This window comes from Podarcis erhardii (genome assembly GCF_964252035.2).
Source record: "Podarcis erhardii genome assembly, chromosome: 9".
Classification (NCBI taxonomy): Eukaryota; Metazoa; Chordata; class Lepidosauria; order Squamata; family Lacertidae; genus Podarcis; species Podarcis erhardii.
This window is the reverse complement of record NC_138512.1, coordinates 40,517,429-40,539,199: the sequence shown is the minus strand read 5'-3', so window position 1 is coordinate 40,539,199 and position 21,771 is coordinate 40,517,429. Positions and strand designations below refer to the sequence as shown.

The 21,771-nt window shown below is 42.3% G+C and overlaps 2 protein-coding genes across 3 annotated transcripts in view; both read left to right on the top strand.

Moving 5' to 3' along the window:
* ARFIP1 (ARF interacting protein 1) overlaps positions 1–3,190 on the top strand; it is a 36,756-nt gene extending 33,566 nt beyond the window's left edge. For both annotated transcript variants that reach the window (XM_081875427.1, XM_081875426.1), the window contains one exon: positions 1,781–3,190. In XM_081875427.1, coding sequence (XP_081731553.1) covers positions 1,781–1,939 — 159 coding nt within the window. In that variant the 3' untranslated portion in view covers positions 1,940–3,190. The remainder of the gene's footprint in view (positions 1–1,780) is intronic.
* Positions 3,191–19,024: 15,834 nt separating this feature from the next.
* FHDC1 (FH2 domain containing 1) overlaps positions 19,025–21,771 on the top strand; it is a 50,822-nt gene continuing 48,075 nt past the window's right edge. The window contains exon 1 of the mRNA XM_081875249.1: positions 19,025–19,179. The gene's annotated coding sequence lies outside the window, so the exon portion shown is untranslated. The remainder of the gene's footprint in view (positions 19,180–21,771) is intronic.

Below are 21,771 nucleotides of genomic sequence, written 5' to 3'. Positions count from 1 at the left end.
AATGAAAAAAGCATACATTGTTCCTTGTTGCCACTTCCCTTTTTATAGAAAGTATTCAGATATGATGGGTTGTATCCTATGCTTGCACTACAGAACTTTCAGTTTTGCTCCTTCCCTGCACCCAAAAAAAAAAAAAAAAACCAGTTCTGGGGGACCTCCAACGTTTGGAATATGATTTTGGGGGCTTTTATGCTTTCTTTTACGTCAGTGTTGCTCTATTGGTATGTATGAGTATTGCTGACTATTATGGGCTGCCATTAAAAGTATTGTGAATTATAAGCGAATACATAAATCTAACTCAAAACACTTGATTTTAAAATTCTGTTTAGTCAGTAAAATACAGCAATGTCTAGGTGTGCTGTCTGAGTATTGTAATCAGATGTTCATATTATTTTAAGTGTGTCCATCCCACATAGTTCACCCACGAAGTCTGGTTTCCCAGCCTTTAGTTGTAAACACCCAAAAGATTGAATAGTAGAAGAAATGAACAATGAAGAAATAGTTGCCATACAGCACTGATGCCTTTTTTCACATTGGCTTTTATTTTGATGTGTTGCAAGATTGCCACTCTATATTTTTGCTTATTAAAGGGAAGGAATATCAGTTGAGATCGTATTTGTTTGCCTTGTAGCAAAAGTTGCTGCAGGGAGCCCAAATGGTAACTGCTACAGTTAACTGATGTAGCATATTTCCAGACGTTCTGGAGCAGGCATAGGCAAACTCGTCCCTCCAGATGTTTGGGACTACAACTCCCATCATCCCTGACGTTAGCTAGGGATGATGGGAGTTGTAGTCCCAAAACATCTGGAGGGACGAGTTTGCCTATGCCTGTTCTGGAGGGATAGTCATGTTTATCTGTTGTAGCAAAACTAAAAAAAGACTTGTAGCACTTCAAAAACTAACAAATTTATTATGCCATAAGTTGTGGATCAGATTCATGGAAGTTTTTGTCCTAAGCTAGAAGATGTGTGGGGAGAGAGAGAGGGAGGGAGGGAGGTAGTTCTGGAGGAAACAAAAATCAATTTTGCAGAGGTGAAATAATAACAGAAAAGGATGATAGTACTGCTAAATTTTAAGAATATCCACGGATCAAAATTGAGTATGTATGTGAAAAGATGAAGCAGACGCCTCTCTTATAGGAGTCCACAACTTTTATTTTACGAGTCTCCTTCAGGGGTTTCCATCCATTCAGTCATCTGCAGCATTTGTTCTGCTCTTCTGGACATATCTGATAGAAATTCATTCTTACTGTTTTCACCTGAATGGTGTCCATTGTCCATCCTGATCACTTAGATTGGAATATTGGCTGAAGTGTTTTTCAGCAATGTCCTGTGAAGAAAGTGGCAGTCCATTCCCCTTTTTTGTTATTTATAATTAAAAACCACTCATCTATATGTAGCATCATTTGAATTATGTGCTATGTGCTGTTGTCATTTTGAAGAATGTCTGCAGATGTAGAATGTTTGGCCTACCTCCTGATGATGGTAGCTTGTTGGAAGATACTTGACATAATTCAGGGTGTGCTGTGGCTTAAGAATTTAGGATTTTTTAAACTCTGAAGCTCCAAAATATTTGGGTACTCTCTTTGCCTCCATACACTGCACTCTTGTTTTCCTCTCATATCAACAGCTACTGATTCCACATCTGCACAGCTTTTTAACTGTGAAGAATGTTGGAAAACTGTTTGTTCTTAAAACTGGAACACCTTGGGGTTAACCTCTGATCATCTTCAATATTCAATTACATGCCTTTTCATCTTTAACTTTATCCTTGTCCACAGGTGAAAGTATTGCACAATCAGCTTGTTCTGTTCCACAATGCCATTGCAGCATACTTTGCGGGGAATCAAAAACAGCTCGAACAGACTCTTAAACTATTCCATATCAAATTGAAAACGCCTGGAGTAGATGCTCCATCCTGGCTTGAAGATCAGCAATAGGACCACAGCATGAAGATCCCTTGATCAACCAAGAATATTGTACACCTAATGAGAATCAATGAATTTGTATAAGGAGGACTGTTTGTAATGATACTTGCACAAGCAGCTTTAATTTCCCCCTTGATAATAATTACTATAATAGTTTGGGAGGGTGGATGGATGTAACCAAATGTAACTTGCCATTTCAGAAACAGATCTTTTTTGTATTTGAGGGTGGATGGTTTTCTGTAGTAGGGAAATATAGATTTGCACTGACAAAGATGTTCGTGATCTCCGGTAATTGTGGTGGCTAGATGAGAATTTTTTCAAAGGGAGATGCTCATGGTTTGTATCAACATCAGATATTTTATATAAATGTATTAAGCTTCTCTAAAGATTCTTTTTTCATGTAAATGTGTTAAAAGAATAAATGTTTTACAGAGTAATAATATAAGGAAGGCCTTCAAGCAACATCCACAAAATATCAGTGGCTGGCTGATACGTGGAATTGCAGCAAATAGCTTTTTAAAAACATGTTGGATCATTCAATTTTGTGGTTCAGAAACACTAAATATAGAATTGCCCTCTTGGTCTGAAGCTTTGAAAACACATTTTAGCATTGTAAAGATGAACTGTTGGAGAAGCAGACCATAGCCCTACTTCTTTAATATTTAAATGTCTATTAAAAAAATACCTTTACTTGCCTTAAATTCAGAAGTGCCTTTTGCAACACACTTTGTACCCAGTGTACATAATCTGTAAGAAACCCTCTTTGGATTGATGACTTTTTAAAGAGACAGTCTGAGGCCAGTCTGGGTTGTGTGTGCTTCTGTTGAATGGCAGACCATGTCACATGACTAATATGACTGATTGTTTCTTTTCTCAATCAATAGTGTAACCTTTATTAAACATACATTTCTGTTCTCTTATAGCCTTTTAAAATTCACTGTTATGGAGCATCCTCAATTGCACATTATCCACTGCTTTTTGTGTTTATATAAATGAAGTAAAAATAACTTAACACAGTTTATATGGATTGTACAATTATGTATTATATGTTGAAATGATTCAGTTGCTTCTTTAAATGGTTTAGTTTAAGTCTTAATGTAATGTGTGTATCAAGTACATTTTAAATCATTCCTTATTACATTGTCTGTTCAATGACTTTTTGCAATTGGATTTTTTTCTCTTGCAATAACTTTACCAAGTTACCATTCCGCAGAATGTGCCTCCATTGTTAACTTTGTTTTCATACTAAAGGTGTTTGCTGCAGTCTGTTTCCTTTATTTCATGGGATTTGTGGATTAACATTTGCACAAACCACCTTTTTCTTACAGCTAAGCCTTGGGGATACTTTTATTAGTCATAGCCCTACAAACAAGATATGATTAGCTGCCTTTCTGACTGGAACTTTTCCCCTCCAATGGCTTTTTTCCTCCACTGCTAGGAAGGGAAGCAAATGTTCTTGAGGAAGCAGGGCTATAGCAGAAATGTACTCTTCTTCACCCCCTTTGTTCACATTCCTTCAAACAGCATGTTCTGTTGCTTTGTCTTGTGTGGACTTACAGCTGGAACGTTGGAGATGCGACAAAAACCTATCAGGGTAGACAAGGTGAGTCTGTGGTACCAAAAAACCACAAATCCTCTGAATAGAAGTGGTATTCATGTGTTTTCATGTATTATAATGTTTTAAAATGTTGACAGCTAAGTTAACAATCATCCTGGCTTTTGTACTAGTTGGCTAGAAATTTGCTTGACATATAAACAAAAACTTTCTAAACTGTCTCTTCCCTGCTTACATCCTCATGGCCACAGCTCTGGTAATGTGAAATGGCTAACTCTCAAGATGACAATATAGCAAGCATAGCAAAACTTGTGTGTCAGCTGGGTAGATTTAGTTGTCTCCCCCTAATTCTTCAGTCTTTCATATGACAGTTCTTTCTTTTTTAAGTACCTAGCCCCATTTATCATTTTATACTTTCCTCCAGCCCTAGGCTGTGCTGTTGGAATCCTTCATAAGTTTCAACTTCGTGTGTGACATCTCCATGCAGTAAAACGGCTAAACGGAGGCTGGGTGCTGCCTTGAGCTTTCAAACTTCCTCTTTTAAAATTTATCTGGCATTTTCACAAAGCAACTATTGGCCAAGTTTACATCTTTTGTGCTCAGTTTGATAATAACTGACTTCACAGAAACCCCGAGTTTGTTCCTAGAGTTCTGTTTTTACTTGTCACTGTTGTTTTCCTTCTCTGTTTGCATTTCTCACTTCTTATGGCGCTGTGTGACAAGGTGAATTTCTGTATATCAGTTTGAGAAATTGTCTGGAGGTACAGGTCATGAAATATTTATCAAAGAATTTCAAATTCTGCACTGAAGAATTTGAAATCATCACACAAGGAAAATCATAAAATCTTTTGCAAAATAATCTACATACACAAATAGGTGTAAATTGAATGGGGTACTTTGTATTATGCAATCTACATATTTTTTCCCGGTGCTGCAGGTTGTCATACTGCCATACTGGTGTCAGAAGCATAGATCAGTAGTAACTGAAATCAGGATCACTTTTGTCTCAGGGAGTTGGACTAGATGACCCTTGGAGTTCCTTCTTACTTTTTAGTTCTATGACTATGACCAGTAAGGCACAATGCAATCCCACTATAAATGCACTAGATTCCACCACTTTTCTACTGCAAGCTTAAGTGCTTCTATGAAGGGTGCACTAGTAAACATTGCAGTGTCTAAGCTCTTAGTTGTAAGGATAGTTCTTTATGACTAGATCAAAGACACGGATTAGATCAAATCCAACTTGATGTGGACACAATAAAATGGAACGTTCCAAAGGATGCTTAGTGCTTTGATTTTAAAAAATAATAATAATCAAGGTTTGTAAGATACTATAGGGACTTGGATATCTTAGAAAGCTAGGATCAGGGAAGTGGGTGTTTTTGGAGGGTAGGAATTTTTTGAACTTTGTTAGGAGCATTGGCTTCTCTCCACTGAAAGGAAATAAACACAGCTAAATGAATCCAAACCTGGAGTGGCAGTGGCCTACTGTGGAGGTCCCTGCTCTACCCACCAAATGCATGAACAGGAGAAGCTACTACCAGTGGTAGTCAATGTACCATATTTCACTGCATAATAGTTGCACCACCACCCCTAAAAGCTGTCCCCAGAGCATTCCCCACATAATAGTCGCAGCGGTGAAAATGCCTTGCCGGTGGGACATCAGTTTTGCCTAACAGCATTTGCCTGCTTTTGTAATTGAAATTGCTCTTAGCACAGCTGTTTCCCAGCCTCTTCCTGTTCCTACCTGTGGAAGTTGCCTGTTGGCTGAGCCAGCCCTCAACCCACGGAGGATGAGGCAGCCTCATGCGAGGAGCGAAAGCAGCAGCTGAGGAGGCCTCGCCCGAGAGGAGTATGGAGATGGAGGAGAAATGTGGTGGCAAGGTCCTGGCCAGTGGCATGCGGCTTGGGCCCGTGGATATGCCCAGCAATTGTAAACTGCCTGCTCTAGAGGGGTGTGCGCCTAAGGCCCCTTGCAGTGGGCCTACTTCTCCGTGGGGGGCTTGCAGGGCGGGTTTAAGAGACCAGGCTAAGCTATGCATTTACTGTATTTCACCACATAATGGTTTCCACCACATAAGCCGCACCCCTCTTTTTTGAAAATAAAAATCGGCATTAAAAATGTGACTTATGGGGTGAAATATGATAACCCTGGAATGAAGGAATATGGAACTGATCTAGCCAAGGAGCCACTGGACCCTAAGGTGCTCGTATCTATTGACAAATCTTGTGAGGCGTCTGAGCCACGCCTGTTTGCTGCGCCAGCCTGGAGGTGGTGCAGCAAATGTATTCTTTTCGCGCCCCACCTTCTACTCTGGCTGCCACAAATGGTGGAACACCAGATGCCGCAGTGACTCCCATCATTCACTACTTCCCTCCAGGAGTTCAGATTGTGCTCTTTATCTCATTGTTAAGGAAATTAAGAGGAGATAGTGAAGGATTTCACAACCACTCATACACTAGGAGTGTCCCATGTACCAAATAAGATGCAAGAGTTAAATACAAAATTCCTCACATGAATCTTGAAATAGGTTACTGACATGCTCTCTGTTGTTGCATAGATAGGCACATTTTGAGGTTCAGACGGCACATATCCAAAACTACTAAGTAATTCATGACTGAGCTGGGTTGGTATTACAGTTAAACCTGTGAACAATAAACTGTCCTTGGGAGAGTGGCATACTGTTACCATTTTTGTTGCAGCTACTGATGTTGGTGGGAGTTTGCCGTCTGCATAAATGATAAAGGGAGGCCTTTGCGTATATGTCATCCTCATAGCTTGGCCCTCTAAAGACAATGTCGTAAGTGTGCAGAAGGACAGAACGTTTCCTACAAAGAATTATGCACTGTGTGGGCATCTGGCCACTGCCCATAACACAAACTCGCAAACCCAAGTGGAAATTTTCCTCTGGGCTGTGAATATTCATAATGACGACTAGTAGAAATTACATAATCATTATTAGCATTACCATCCCTGACGCAATTCCAGTATGTGAACAAATAGGTCTACTTTCTCTAATCTCAACCGTAAGCTTGTATTTTCTTAGAACGTGTATTACATTTTTGAGTGTGGCCTCTTGAGTGCTATATTACTGTGCAAACTCCTGAAATGTATCTGGAGGTAGTCCTTGGTCTGGATAATTAATGATATCAGTTGTGGGATTTAATTGTGAAATATACATTATCTACCATTGTTAAGTGCTTTAAGATTTCATTTGATCACAATGGGAGCGATTAAAGCACTTACGGTAATTGATTTTAATGCAGTAAGACGTAAGTGTTTAGCTTTGGTTAGATTGTTTTCCTTAGGTTGTTTTCTCAATATGTCAGAAATAATTTCCTCTCATAAAGGGAACCCCCTTTTTTGCAGAAAGCATGACAGAGTAAATAAGGATGGCCCCTCTCCCTACTTTTGGCGGGACAGTAAGAATGCTTTGCTGTTGTAATATCATTTCTGCTTACGGTGCATTGATTTCAGCTTCTATGGTGTGTCTCTGTAAATGCACAAAATCCAGCAAACCTAGACACTAAATACTGGATTGGGAATGCTGGCCTGGAATCACGCAGATAGCACAAGTTCATGCAATTAACAGCAGGGTTGATTTGTGCTTTGACTTGGAGTGATTGCAAAGCATTGACATGAGTCTAGTAAAAATCAACAAAGGTGATGCCCCCTTAGCTGTAGTTGTTAATTATTAAGGAGACTTACTATAACAATAGTAACATTAAAAAACACACACAAAAAAACCCCAGCCAGTACAGAGCAGGGCTGTGTGAACCCTACAGAAGCACATTCTGGTTTAAAATAATTAAGAGTTGCTTATATATATAGGTGGTGATGCTTGTGTGAGAATCTGAACTCCTTTTAAAGGGTTTTTGCATAAGCCTGATGGCAAGCCTTCACCTTAAGCAGCCTCTGCCATCACTGCTTGTGTTTTTTCTTTCTTTCTGGGTTTCAAAACGCTGACTTCTCTCTTCTACTCACTATGTGCCGCTCCTGTGTGAACTGTCTAAGCTTCTCCCATAGCATACCCTGGCCTCCCAGATACTCTGGGAATTTGTCAGAAATTATTAGAATTTAGTGACTTGGGGGAAGGGCATTCAGTAACAGGCTCATTTTCTAAGAGATGGTGACTGGAAGAAGCCAAAATACTTGCAAAAATTGAGTTGTTCCCTTCATTCTCCTTCAACATTAATAACCCTCTCTACTTAGTGTAAGCAGACATCCATGCACAATCTATTAATGCATTCAAACCAACAAAACTTCTAGTTCTCAGAACTGTGTTTACACTTCTAGTTAGATGGTTTACCTACATGGTTCATTCTAAAAAAAGAGAGCACTGCAGAAAGAAAAGAAGCATTTACAGAACTATGTAATGTTCAGTACACAAGTGTGGTATAGACGTTGGGGAGCTTGGAGACATGGGTTCAAATGCCCACTCAGCCAGGATTGACTCACTAGGTCAATCATTGTCTCTCAGCCCAACCTAACCCACAAGGTTGTGATGAGGCAAGGATAAAATGGGGAGATGGAAAACCTGTGCACCATTTTACACCTCCTTGGAGGAAAGGCAGACTGTAAATGTAATAATAATAAATAATGAATATTTATTACTTTGAGGTACAGGCAAAAAATGCATGCATATCAACTTTTTCTATACATCAGTTTCCCTGTAGCCCAATTTTCTACCGACACACAATAAGCCTCATTAAAGATGGAATATAACTAATAATAAATAATAACAACAGTACCCAGACAGACTTAGAAAATATGTAAAAATAATAAAAATACATTAAGCTAAAACCAGGGGAAAAACACTTCTCAGAGTGCTCACAGTCAGATTATTCACAAGCTCACAAGCACCTGCAGACACCAATAAAAAGGTGCTTCATAAGCAATATCCAGAGCTGAAACAGAGAAGACGCCTAATGCGACTCTACAAGCAGGCAGTCCCATAAGGAGGGTGTGACACTGGAGAAGGCAGTCATCAAGAAAGCAAATACAGTCACACACACAAAAAGTCGCGAAGAGGGCAGATGTAAGCGTGCATTAGGTATGAATACTCCCATTAACAACCTACTTGTATCGCCTCCTAATGCCCAAGATTCTTCACAAGACAGCAGTCGGTGATACACTACAATCCTATACATGCCTACTTGGAAGTAAGTCTCACTTCCAGTGTGTTGTAGTGGTTAAGAGCGGTGGACTCGTAATCTGGTGAACCGGGTTCGCGTCTCCGCTCCTCCACATGCAGCTGCTGGGTGACTTTGGGCTAGTCACATTTCTCTGAAGTCTCTCAACCCCACTCACCTCACAGAGTATTTGTTGTGGGGGAGGAAGGGAAAGGAGAATGTTAGCCGCTTTGAGACTCCTTAGGGTAGTGATAAAGCGGGATATCAAAGCCAAACTCTTCTTCTTCACTGAGTTTGAAGGGGTTTGCTCCTAGGCAACCGAAAAAGGCTCCCCAAATGGCTTGCAAAAATCATTCCTAAGACAGAGCCTGTCCTCAAGCTTGCAGTCTAAAACTTCTGTGCTCTTATGGCTCATTCATCTTTTCTGAAGATATATGTTTCTGTGGTCTGGTATACCTCCCAGTTCCAGGGAGGGTGAAGGCAAAAAGCTTGTCTTGCTGAAGCCATGGGGAGTACATATTTTGTTAGCACCGGTTGCTGGGAACTACAGAAGGGACGCATGCTCCTGCGCTCTGGCCCTGTTTGTGGGTTTTCCATAGGGGGCATCTGGTTGACCACTGTGAGAACAGGCTGCTGGACTAGATTGCCATTGGCTGATCCAACAGAGCTCTTCTGTTCTTAATTCTGATGTGCGTATAAATGTTGTCTATTCCACATGCAAGAACCTATATAGCAGCCTTTGCCAAGAATGATGTTAAATTGACAATAAGGTTAGTGAGGGCTGTTATCTAGGGTCCTGCTGCATACTAGGGGTTAGGGCTGGGAGAACTCAGGAAGGAGTATTCATGATAAGATGTACACAGGATCTACAGTTCTGCTGCATGTGCCCACAGATCCAGTGGTCATGTGATATAGTTACTTGGCCACATGGAAGGTCTTGTTCTAAGTCCTGAACAACTCAAGACCAGGTTGCCTGAAAGACTGCCCACTCCTGTAGAAAACCTGTATGATCGCTACTGTGACACCTCACCTTACAGGATATTTAAAGGGTAGTGACCCAAAATAGGCATTTTCTGCTATTGCCCCTGTGTTATGGAATTTCCACATCTTCTGCCATGTGAGGTAGTTTCAGGTACCTTGTAAAGACTTAGTCCAGGCTTTCTCTACCCCTGATTTATGTATCAGAATCCCAGTGAATTCCTATTTTATTTGCTGTTATGCTGCTGTCCTATTGGCTTTTGGTTGTATTTTTTACATTTTAATGATATTGTTCCCCTATTGCACACCGCTTAGAGATTTTAAATATATAAAGTGGTTTATAAATGCTAGCTTGTCTTCCAAGACTGGCTTCCAGGATCTGGCCTTAGCCAAAGAAGGCTATCTGCACTTGAACTGGCAATAAAGTCTGCATCTACAGAAAGGCTTATACCTCTCCTGCTGTTCCCTATGCACAACACTGAGTGTGTTTATTTAGGGGGGAAGAGAGAAGAGCATCTCTGTACTGGGGGCCAATGTGTATTAAGGTATTTGCATATAGATCTTCACATCTGAAGAAGTGTGCATGTACATGAAAGCTCATACCAATAACAAACTTAGTTGCTGTCTAAGGTGCTACTGGAAGGAATTTTTGCATATTATCAGTTCTTAAATACTTCTCAATCTGCAAACTGCCTTATTAATGGTCTCAATAATTTGACAGCTTGTTTTGCAAATGTGAAACTGAGATGGAGCGACTGATTTGCATAAGGTGACCCGGTGAGGCTGGAGGACAGAGCTGTGGTTTTACATTACCCAGGTGTGTTGGATCCAAATGTGCACTGTCCATGGCAGCTATATTTATATCAGCTTCTTCAAATACTGTAAAACATTTGAGTTTTAATCTTAAATGCTCCCGAGTCATAGATGTGCTTTCTCCCCAGAGATAAGAATCTTTTCTTGGGGGGGGGGGACATATATATCTGACTGCAGGCAAAATGGCACTGTCAGCAGGCTCAGGGGAATCCCAAGGTTTTAGAAGTACAAGAACAACAGCAACAAAAGAATAGGTGTGGAAAACCTTAAACATGGAGCAACCTGATGTTTGGTGGCCATGGAACGCTGTCTCTGTATGGGAATGGGGGAACTGAAAAACTAAGGGAGATAGACTGTGCAATACAGTACAGTGATACCTCTGGTTAAGTACTTAATTCGTTCTGGAGGTCCATTCTTAACCTGAAACTGTTCTTAACCTGAAGCAGCACTTTAGCTAATGGGGCCTCCTGCTGCTGCTGCGCCACCGCCGCACAATTTCTGTTCTCATCCTGAAGCAAAGTTCTTAACCCGAGGTATTATTTCTGGGTTAGTGGAGTCTGTAAACTGAAGCATATGTAACCTGAGGTACCACTGTATCTGTGAAGAAGGCATGGGTAGAATCCTGTACAGGAATTCTCCACTCTGCAACGTTTTATTGCAGGTCCCGCTCATTTTCTGATTTTTTTGTATTCGTGTTTGGTAATAAAGGCAATACAGTGGTACGTCAGTTTAAGAACAGCCCTGTTTACGAACTATTCCATTTATGAACTCCGCAAAACCGGAAGTAGTGTCCTGGTTTGCGAACTTTACCTCAGTCTAAGAACGGAATCTGAACGGTGGAAGGGCACCGGCGGCAGGAGGCATCATTAGGGAAAGCGTGCCTCAGTTTAAGAACAGTTTCGGTTTAAGAACAGACTTCCAGAACGGATTAAGTTTGCAAACTGAGGGGCCACTGTAAAACCAAGTTATTTTTTCCTTATTTAAGCCTGTCCCAATTTTCTCCTGTGTTATTTTTTTCTATATACTTCCAGCATAAATGTAATGTTTTGTGAAATACTTGCCCCCAAACCAGATCACATCTCTTGATGTGCATGCAGGGTTTCTGCATGCGTGCTGCAACTGCAGGGTTTCTGCATGCATAAGAGCCGCAACCTTCACGTTACACCAAGGGGCAATTCCACCTAAATAGCTAAAAAGGGGGAAGGCATATATTTGTGGGCAGGTGTGTAGGAAGTGCACACTGCAGACTCTCAAAGTCACAATACTGTGATCAGGGTGACTGCTTATAAACGTGAGCATGCTTTGTTTACAAAGGTGGACCTGGCAGCAGGTGCTCCCCTCCCATTGTGAATCCGGTGTAACATGTTTTGGTACTACCTCCAGCATTAATTTGTGTCCCAGCCTTGCCTATCCACACAAATAGGCTGGGTCTGCTGAACCTAGGAATCCTCACTACTGACACTGCAGGGATATGGAATTGAAAATGAAATGGGAAACAATATTTAACTGAAAGCAAGAATGGAAGCTGCAGTGGCTTCAGCTTGAGAAACACAGTTCTTTTTCTCTCGCGTGTGTATGTGAGCTACTGTGCAAGATCTTTTACATATTCAAAGTACTAAAACCAGAGGCTTTTTGGAGTGGAGTGTGGTGGAGTGGTTAAGAGCAGTGGACTCATTTTTCTCTGCTTTTATTTTTGATTGAATTCTGCTGGATGAAAAATCCTCTCATAACCGCCTTGCTGGCATCCCATACTGTATTGATTTTCGTACCTTTGTTAGAGTTGTTTATAAAATAGTCCATCTTTTGGGCTTTCTCAACAATTTTTTGGTCATCTAGGAGATAATCATTCATTCTCCATCTAAACGTTCTCTCTTCATATCCTTGTAATTCAAATTTTATTGGACTATGGTCTGAAATTACTCTTGGATGAATTTCTATTTGCCTGATTCTTGGAGTTAATTCATTTGAGACCCATATTTGATCAATTCTCGACATTGACTGATTTGGGTCTGAATAGAATGTAAATTGTTTTTCCAGTGGGTGTCTCAATCTCCAAATATCAATTAAATTGCAATTTTTTGTCATCAAAAAAAATGTCTTTGGTAATTTCCCTTCTTTGCTAAGCCCTGCTGCTCTTAGTCTATCCATTTCCAATGACACCACATGGTTCATGTCCCCCATTATTATAATCTTTTGGTCTATATATTCGAACAGCTTTTCTTCCAAATTTTTGAAAAAAATCAGTTTTGTTTCCATTTGGTGCATAGATCCCGACAATTATTATTTTTTCCCCTTGCCATTTGATCTGGACTGCGATGATTCTTCCTTCTTCATCTTTAAAAATTTGTTGAGCTTTGATTTTGTTCCTCACATATAATACAACCCCTCTCTTCTTATTTTTGTCGGAAGAAGGAAAGAAGGAAATCGTAAGACAAATAATGGATAATGAACAAAAACTAGTTAAAAAATCGAATAATGAGAAAGTAAAACAGAATATAAAGACTCTGCAAACTCAATTTGCGATGATAATCAACAAAAAAGTATGGAACATAAAAAGAATGAGACAAAGGAACTTCGAATCGGCTAACAAATCAGGTAAATGGCTGGCATGGCAAATCAAAAAAAGAAAAGAACAGAATACAATCAACAAAATCATTGTGGAGGGTGAAGAAATAGACAGTCCTAAAGGTATTAAAAAAGGATTCTTGGATTTTTATAGACATTTATATAAAAGAACAGAGAAAAACAGTTTGAGGAAGATAGAAAGATATTTAAAGGGGAAAAAGGTGCAGAAGATCCCGACAGAAAAAAAAGATAGGCTGAATGCCCCAATAGAAATTGATGAAATAAAAGAGACTATAAAAGAACTTAAAAAAGGGAAAGCTCCGGGACCAGATGGATTTACAGCAAGTTACTATAAAGAAATGAAACACATCCTGTCAATACCTTTGAAAGAAGTTATGGATAATATTCTCAAGGAAAGAGAAATTTCAGAAACATGGAAAGAAGCATTTATTACATTTATACCAAAACAAGATTCGGATTTAACACAAGTTAAAAATTATAGGCCTATTTCATTACTCAATACAGATTACAAATTTTTTGCAAGTATTTTAGCAAAAAGGATAAAAAAAATACTACAATAAATTATTCATAAGGATCAAGCGGGTTTCCTACCTGGCAGACAGATGAAAGATAATGTAAGGAATATAATCAATATTTTGGAATATCTGACTGCCAGAAATGAGAAACAAGCTATGTTAATATTTGTGGACGCAGAAAAAGCCTTTGATAATATATCTTGGGATTTTATGTTAAAAAATTTAGAATATATGGAGGTGGGGAAGGAATTTCTCAATGGAATAAAGGCAATATATACCGAACAGAAAGTTAAATTAATTGTAAACAATATGATTACGGATGAAATAGGGATAACTAAGGGTACACGACAGGGATGCCCACTCTCGCCACTTTTATTCATCATGGTGCTGGAGGTCTTTCTAAAATCCATAAGGGAAAATGAGGCAATAAAAGGGGTTGCAGTAGGCCGGAATGAATATAAGGTTAAAGCCTTTGCCGATGACCTGGTCATAACGGTGGAAGAGCCTTCGGAAAGTATTAAAGATATACTTATTGAGGTGGAAAGATTTGGTCAAGTGGCAGGATTTATATTGAATAAGAAAAAGACCAAAATAATTGCTAAGAACATGGATCCAGGCAAGATAGAAATAATGCAACAACAAGTAGGTATAGAGGTGGTGAAAAAAGTGAAATATTTGGGTATCTGGATAACCCCCAAGAATATAGATTTATATCAGAATAATTATATACCGGTGTGGAATGGGATAAAGAAAGATCTGGAAGTGTGGGGACGAATGAAATTATCGTTTTGGGGGAGGATTTCAACAATAAAGATGAGCGTGCTGCCAAAGTTGTTATTTCTATTTCAAACGATTCCAATAATCAAGGGGACTGGGACCTTTAAAGAATGGCAAAGAGTGATTTCAAGGTATATCTGGCAGGGTAAGAAGCCAAGAATTCAGTTTAAGTTACTGACGCTAAAGAAAGAGGAGGCTTCGCCCTGTCAGACTTGAAACTGTACTATGAAGCTTCATGTCTCTGTTGGTTAAAGGAATGGATAAAATTAGAAAACACAGAGTTGCTAGACATAGAAGGATTTGATAACAGATTTGGGTGGCACGCGTATTTATGGGCTGAAAAGAAGAAAATCCATAGAGGTTTTGAGAGCCACATTTTCCGAAGATTGTTGATAGAAATATGGGATAGGTATAAAAACCTACTTGAACCAAAAACTCCACACTGGTTATCTCCATTAGAGGTTATAAGTGTTAAAAAAATTAATATGAGAAAGAATTGGATTACATATGGAAATTTGATTGTTAAAGAAGGGGGGAAATGGAAAATGAAACCCTATAAAGAAGTAAAAGAGTTGGTATATGACTGGTTGCATTACTTTCAAATAAATGAAATGTTTAAAAAAGATCTCAAAGAATATGGATATGTAGAGAAAGATTCTAAATTTCAATCAGAAATAATAAATAATGAATATAAAATTCTATCTAAAATGTATAAGATATTGTTGGAATGGCATACAAAGGATGAATAAGTCAAATCAGTTATGATACAATGGGCCAGAGATATTGGTCATAATATACAATATAATGATTGGATAAGACTATGTAATGAAAGTATTAAATTTACTGCATGTACTGCATTAAAGGAAAATGTTATGAAAATGATATATAGATGGTATATTACACCAGTAAAACTAGCAAAAATGTATAAAACATGTAAGAAGTGTTGGAAATGTAAAGAAAAGGATGGTACATTTTATCATATATGGTGGGAATGTAAGAAAGTGAAAAGCTTCTGGGAATTGATATATAATGAACTGAAAAAATGTTGAAATATACATTTGCTAAGAAACCAGAGGCCTTTCTCTTAGGAATCGTTGGAAATGAAATAAATAGAAAGGATCATAAACTTTTCCAATATGCAGTAACAATGGCAAGAATATTACTGGCCCAGAAATGGAAACAAGAACAAATACCAACATTGGAGGAGTGGAGAATGAAGTTGATGGACTATGCAGAACTTGATAAACTGACCGGGAAGATCAGATATCTACGAGATCAAAAGTTCATCGAGGACGGGGGAAAGTTAGTTGAGTATTGGGAATATATAAGTGATAACGAAATAACGTTAGTGGCATTTAAAGAAGCTCTGTAATAAAATAAGAAATATTGTAAAAAAGGAAAATAGAAGTGGGGGGTAGGCATAAAGGCAATAGCAAAACTTGGAAATGTGTAATTAAAGAAGATATAATTCGGATGATTGGCAGAGAGGCTGAAGGAAGTCTAAAAATGGAAAAAAAATTAGAAGTTGTAATGTGGTGTGATTTGTATTTTCTTTTGATGGAAAATTAATAAAATATAATTATAAAAAAGAGCAGTGGACTCATAATCTGGTGAACCGGGTTCGTGTCCCTGCTCCTCCACATGCAGCTGCTGGGTGACCTTGGGCTAGTCACACTTCTTTGAAGTCTTTCAGCCCCACTCACCTCACAGAGTGTTTGTTGAGGAGGAAGGGAAAGGAGACTGTTAGCCACTTTGAGACTCCTTAGGGTAGTGATAAAACAGGATATCAAATCCAAACTCTTCTTCTTCTAGCAAATGCAGGGGATTTGAGCAAGGGGCACCCAAGTGCAAAAAGAATTAGTGAGAAGTGGCACTTGGCATAGCGTTTCAACTGAGTTTTGATAGTGGAAAGAGTAAATGTGAAAACATGATGGCATCTCAAGTGGCTCTGTTTAACTGGATCCAATGTGGTGTGTGGGTGTCCCTGTGGCATTTTATTCATTCACTCCATACTATTGTATAGGGACATTTTAATGTTTGATCATTTTATTTTGCTTTTATATTTGTTGGAAGCCGCCCGGAGTGGCTGCAGCAACCCAGTCAGCTGGGCAAGGTACAAAAAATAAATTAGTAGTAGTAGTATGGCCACCCAACCTCTTAGATCACTCTGTTTTCCCCTCCTAGGCCCTTGGTCACTCTGCTTTATGTTCAGGAGCATACCTGAACATATTGAGAAACAAACTAAGGTAAAGGAAGAAGTGGAAGAGAGTGAGCTCTTTGAACTTCCTCCTTCAGCACTTTTCAAGGGGAAGGGAAGGGTAAGCATTATTGGCACCTCATGAGAGTGGGTGGGTACACATAATGAAATACGAATGGATTCAGGTTGTAGTAGCGTGCGCTCGCTCGCTCGCTCTCTCTCTCTCTCTCTCTCTCTCTCTCTCGTGTGTGTGTGTGTGTGTGTGTGTGTGTGTATAATATGTATATATAGATATATATATAATCTGATTCAGATCAGACATACTGAAATCAATAGACTTAAAGTCAATTTTTTTCTGTGGATCTACTCTATGACTATCAAACGATCAGGAATAATAATGAAATGCAGCATTAGAGCCTGGAACAGAAGTTGTGGAAATTATCTATCCTAGAGTTTCTTCAGGAGATGGGATAATAAGCATCTTCAGGGAGTGACTGTAGTGGGAAATTTCATCCCTGGAGAGAGTTTGACACTGACTATCAAGGTCCCTTTTCAGTTATCCAATATGATACATATATTCATATTCATATGTGAGTAGCCTATAGATTTCTAAGGGATTGCTTTCATGTAATTGTCAGGCTGGTTGAGCACAAAGTGTGGAATGTCAGGAATGCATGCTAATTGCAATTTAAATTGTTATTCAACTACCAAGCAACCAGTTACCCACAGACATAATTAATTTCCTTTACATTGTGTAATACATTTTTATCCCTCTGCGTTTGCTTCATATTATACAACAAAAATATTACACAGTCACAAACCTGGTAGAAGTTTCTTATCTGTCATCCACCACCCATCTCCTTTAGATTCAAATTCTTCCTATTTTAGCCTTCTGCTTCTTTTCCTGTGGAGCTATAAACAAGGTGATTCACTCATATCCCCTTCCAACACCCCCCCCCCCCGCTGTTGCACAAATATGTCTTGTACCTGTTTTGGGTATAACCTCTGAGGATCATCTTGGCCAGGCCCCTGCAATGCAGGAATCTCAGCTAAAGCGTCCATGACAGATGGCCATCCAACCTCTGCGTGGAAACCTCAAAGGAAGGAGAGTCCATCCCCTGCTAAGGAGGACCATTCTACTGTTGAACTGCTCTGTCAGAAAGTTCTTTCTGATGTTTAGCCAGAATCTTTTTTCTTGTAACGTGAATCCATTGGTTTAGGACCGGTTGTAGCTTGCAGCTTACACAGTGAAACCCTAGCTCTGTCTACACAGAACATAGAGTGAATTCAGTGGGGCTATCTCCTACATAAGGGGGGTTAGGATTGCGGTCTTTCTGTACAAAGCCAAGAATCCAATCCTTTGCTCCACACACTGTTCCCTCTGGCCTCGCCCTCCACTAGGATGCAGTCCCTGAAAGATGATGGAATGCAGTGCCCAGCTGAAAAAAGATGCCCACATGGATCTCAGTGACTTTTCGCATGTAAGTGGACTCCTCTCCAGTCAATCTGTGGTGAATCCCATTTTCAGTCTGCATTACTATAATCCAGCAAAAAAGGACTGCAGTGAAGGGAATAAAAACAGAACAGGAGATACCGTAGCTTTACCTTACACATTCTAATTGCTCTTCAAAACTGTACAGAAACTCTCAAAAGTGTGGCTCAAGACATTTTACTCTCCAATGTAGACTACATTCTTAGCTACGGAAGCCAATTAGTCTGAAAGTTGAATCCTACTTCAATGGGATAGCATTCTCTACCATGTCACACCTGACGCAACATACTAATGGCGGCCATCTAAGGTGTTTGCAAAAGGCGGCTTTAGGGTAGTGCGACGGGTTCGGCTGCACTGGGTGCCACTCTGCAGAGGGTGCCACAACAATACTGTAGAATGGAGTGCAAGAGGCAGGGGGCTCTGAATTGCAGCGTGGCACAGGGCACCATTGGTGGTTGCTTCACTCTGCCATGTAGCAGCAAAAAGGCTTGCTTGTGTGCAGACTATGGGCCTGGCTTCTTTCGTTCTGTTCTCTTTACCAATCACTGCCCTATAGAGACTGTTGTGACCCCAGCTTTGCTCCAGAACTTTCCCCCTGTACTTTCCTGCCTCAATAGCCCTTGTCCACGTGGTCTACTCAGAAGCAAGCCCCATGGAGCTCAATGGGACCCCCACTCCCAAATCAGGATCTGTAAGGGTCCGCTGAGTCCAGTGGGGACCTACTCCTCCCCAGTGTAGGATCTGTGAGCCCCATTAAGTTCAATGGGAGGTCCTCTCCGTATAAAACGCCCAGCTCGCATCCGGGGCACCACCGGCTTGCCTCTCAACTTTGGCCATTCATTCCCACGAGAGCCTGGTCGAACCGAGAGGCTGGGAGGAGGAATCAGAGAACCTATATAGACAGAGTGTCCCCAGCACCAGCAGGAGCAGCGACTGCGCCTTTCGGCTCGACTCGGAGAACAGGCTGGTGGCGTTACCTGAAACAGCCCCGCCTAACGCCGCGCCTGCGCGGTGCCGCCTCCCTCCTCCGCCCGGGTCCGGGCCGCAGTGAGAGCGAAGGGAGGAGGCAGAGCAGGCGAGGCAGCGGCGGCGGCGGCGCAGCAGCTCTCTCTTCGCAAGAGTTGGACAGGCAGCGAGAGCGAGTCCGGCGTCCGCGAAGGAGCCCCGGGTGGCCGAGGGCAGCGCGCACACAGCTGGGGGCTCCGGGTAAGTCGAGGCAGCAGCAGCAGCAGCAGCCGCTCCGTCTGGGAAGGCGACGCGTAGACGGGTCGGGGGGGGGGGGCGGCAGTGGCTCTTTCCAGGGACAGGTTCTCGAGCCCTGTGCGGCTAAGCGGGGGCTTCCCACGCCCGCCCCGCATCCCTTGGCTTCATAGGGGTGCCTCGGTGCGCATCTTCCACGGGACCACGGAGCTGCTTTCCTCGAAATTGCGATCTGGTAGCTCTCCCGCCCCGCGCGACATCCTGGGCACTGCAATCTAGTAATCCGTTCTGTAGGTGTCGGGGGGGGGGAATTAAAATCCGGCCACGGGGCCTTGGACGAGGGAGGACCCGGCTTTTTTTGTGGTCCTCTAGAATAACAGAAGCCGTGAAACCTCCCCTCCCCACGGCCCATTTAAAACTGATTCATCGCTGAGCCCCGGCAGAGGCTCCTGTAATTATGATTCGACGGCGGCAGGCGGGCTCTCCGGGGATCCTCGGCGCCCCCCGGGTGAATCTCCTTCCCAGACTTCTCCTCGCTCGCTTGGGGTCTGCTGGGTCCTCCTCGAGGGCAGCAGCAATGTTCGCTTGCGTTCCGGGGAGGCGATCTGCGGCTTTCCTCCCGCCGGGTTGCGCGACTCGGCTGGCGAGCGTGAAAGGGGAGGGGAGGCTGAGCAGCCCTCGCGAGGGCAGAGGGAGCGCAGCAGCAGCAGCAGCAGCAGCAGCATCGGCTCTCCGGGCGTTGCAAGATCATTTTCTTTCTGCTGAAGTTGGAAGTCTGTAGCTGCTGCTCCCCCGCTCCAATTAGTGTGAGGTGGAAGCGAAATAGGGAGGGAAGGAAGAAACCTCTCTCTCCCCCCTCCGCCCGCCCTCTCCACACTTTTGAAATACGCCGCGTATTGGTGACCCTTTGATTCCGGCCGCCTCGGCCGCCTCTTATCTCCTCAGGGCTGCCCTAAGGCTGCCAAACGCGATGCTCTTATTGCCCTTTTCCTGGGAACCATAAAGTTGGGCGCGGGGTGAGGCCGGGAGAGCGAGCGAGACGGCGCACGTGAGAGGACTTGGCCGGCTGGCGGCGAGAGTTGGCCGGGGGAAGCCGCCGCTGGGTGTCCTCTCCCGGGGAGTCGCCCTCCGCTCCGTCTCCCGCCGCCGCCCCCGGCCAGCCTCGCGCGCTTCCCTCGGGCTGTGAGGGGAGGAAAACGGCGGAGATCTGATTACAAAGCGCCGAGGCCACCTTGGAGCAGCAGCCGCGGCCGCCTCCCGCCAGGCGCTGCCGCCGCCAGGTGCCTGAGGAGCTCGGGTGGGGAGGGGGCGGCGAGGAGGACAGCCCCCCCCCCCCCCGGGGGAGCGCGCCGGGAAAACAATAGGGCTGCCTGCTTGGGCTGCGGAGAGGGCGAGCTTTCTTTCACACCCGGTCGAGGAAGGGGTGTGAGGAGAGGAGGACGCCGCCGGCGGGGAAAGGAGCTCGTGTGGGAACTCCGGAGCCGGCGGGAGGCGGAGGTCTTGGGACGGGGCAGCGGGGGGATTCGGGGCGTCCGAGGTCTCTTCGCCGCCGCGGCTCCCGAGGGGGCAGCAATCTGGTCTATGCTGCCGCCTCGCCCCGTCTGAAGAGAAGAGGAGCTCTGTCCTCCAACTTGGTCTCTCGTGGCGGGGGGCTTGTTATTTTTAATTGGCCTGTTCTGTCTGTCTGTCTTTCTTCCCCCCCTCCAGGATCCGCCCTGAAACAATTAAGAAATAATAATAATAATAATAATAATAATAATAATAATAATAATAAAAAGAAGGTTGGGGAGGGTGATGATAAGGAAAGGGGCGTTTTACACTTTTGTTGCCGTTCATCTGAAAAGGGGGGCGAGGAGGGAGAAGAGCCTGTCTCGGTTTTTTGTTTTTTTTGTTGTTTAAATCACACCACACTCCCTATAAAACACTGGCTAACAATGGAGTTTCCAATTTCAAGTGTTGCATCCAGGCAACGATTGTTAACCAAACCAGGACCGGGGCAAACGTAGGTGAACCTTTTTCTTAACGATCAACTAGTAGCCGCATTTTCATGCCCAGCCCCTCTTGGGTGGTCTTGGGGGGACAAGACAATTCTATTCTTCCGAGTTCATGCCCCCTCCACTTTTGCTTTTATTAGCACGGAGGAGGTGCCTTTTAGCTTGTGAAGTGCAGGTTGCAAGTAGGCAAAAGAGAAATTAAAATTGTTTTTCAGATATTTAAGGGTGGGGTGTATTTTTTTCCTGTTGCAAAAACATGCTTTTTTACAACCTCCAGTAGCCTTAAATTGCATGTTGTGCTGCTAGCCAGAGGGACATTTGGGTTAATTGCTTGAGCTAGGACGATAATATTTCTTTTGGTCTGATTTATACAAAGTGTGTTGCTTTTAAGAGTACTCTTTTTTTATTCCAGAAGGTATCTGAAGGTTAATTCAAGGTGCTGAAACCCCATCCTTTTAGTGGCTTACTGGTGGTAGCCCCAAAGAACACCAGTGCATCATTATATCTCAGTATCCTCTTTAAAGAGAATTGTGCGTAGGCTTCTGGGGAGGATATTCTCTCCAACTTTGCAAATTCAATTTTGGAAAGCAACATTTGAGAAGAG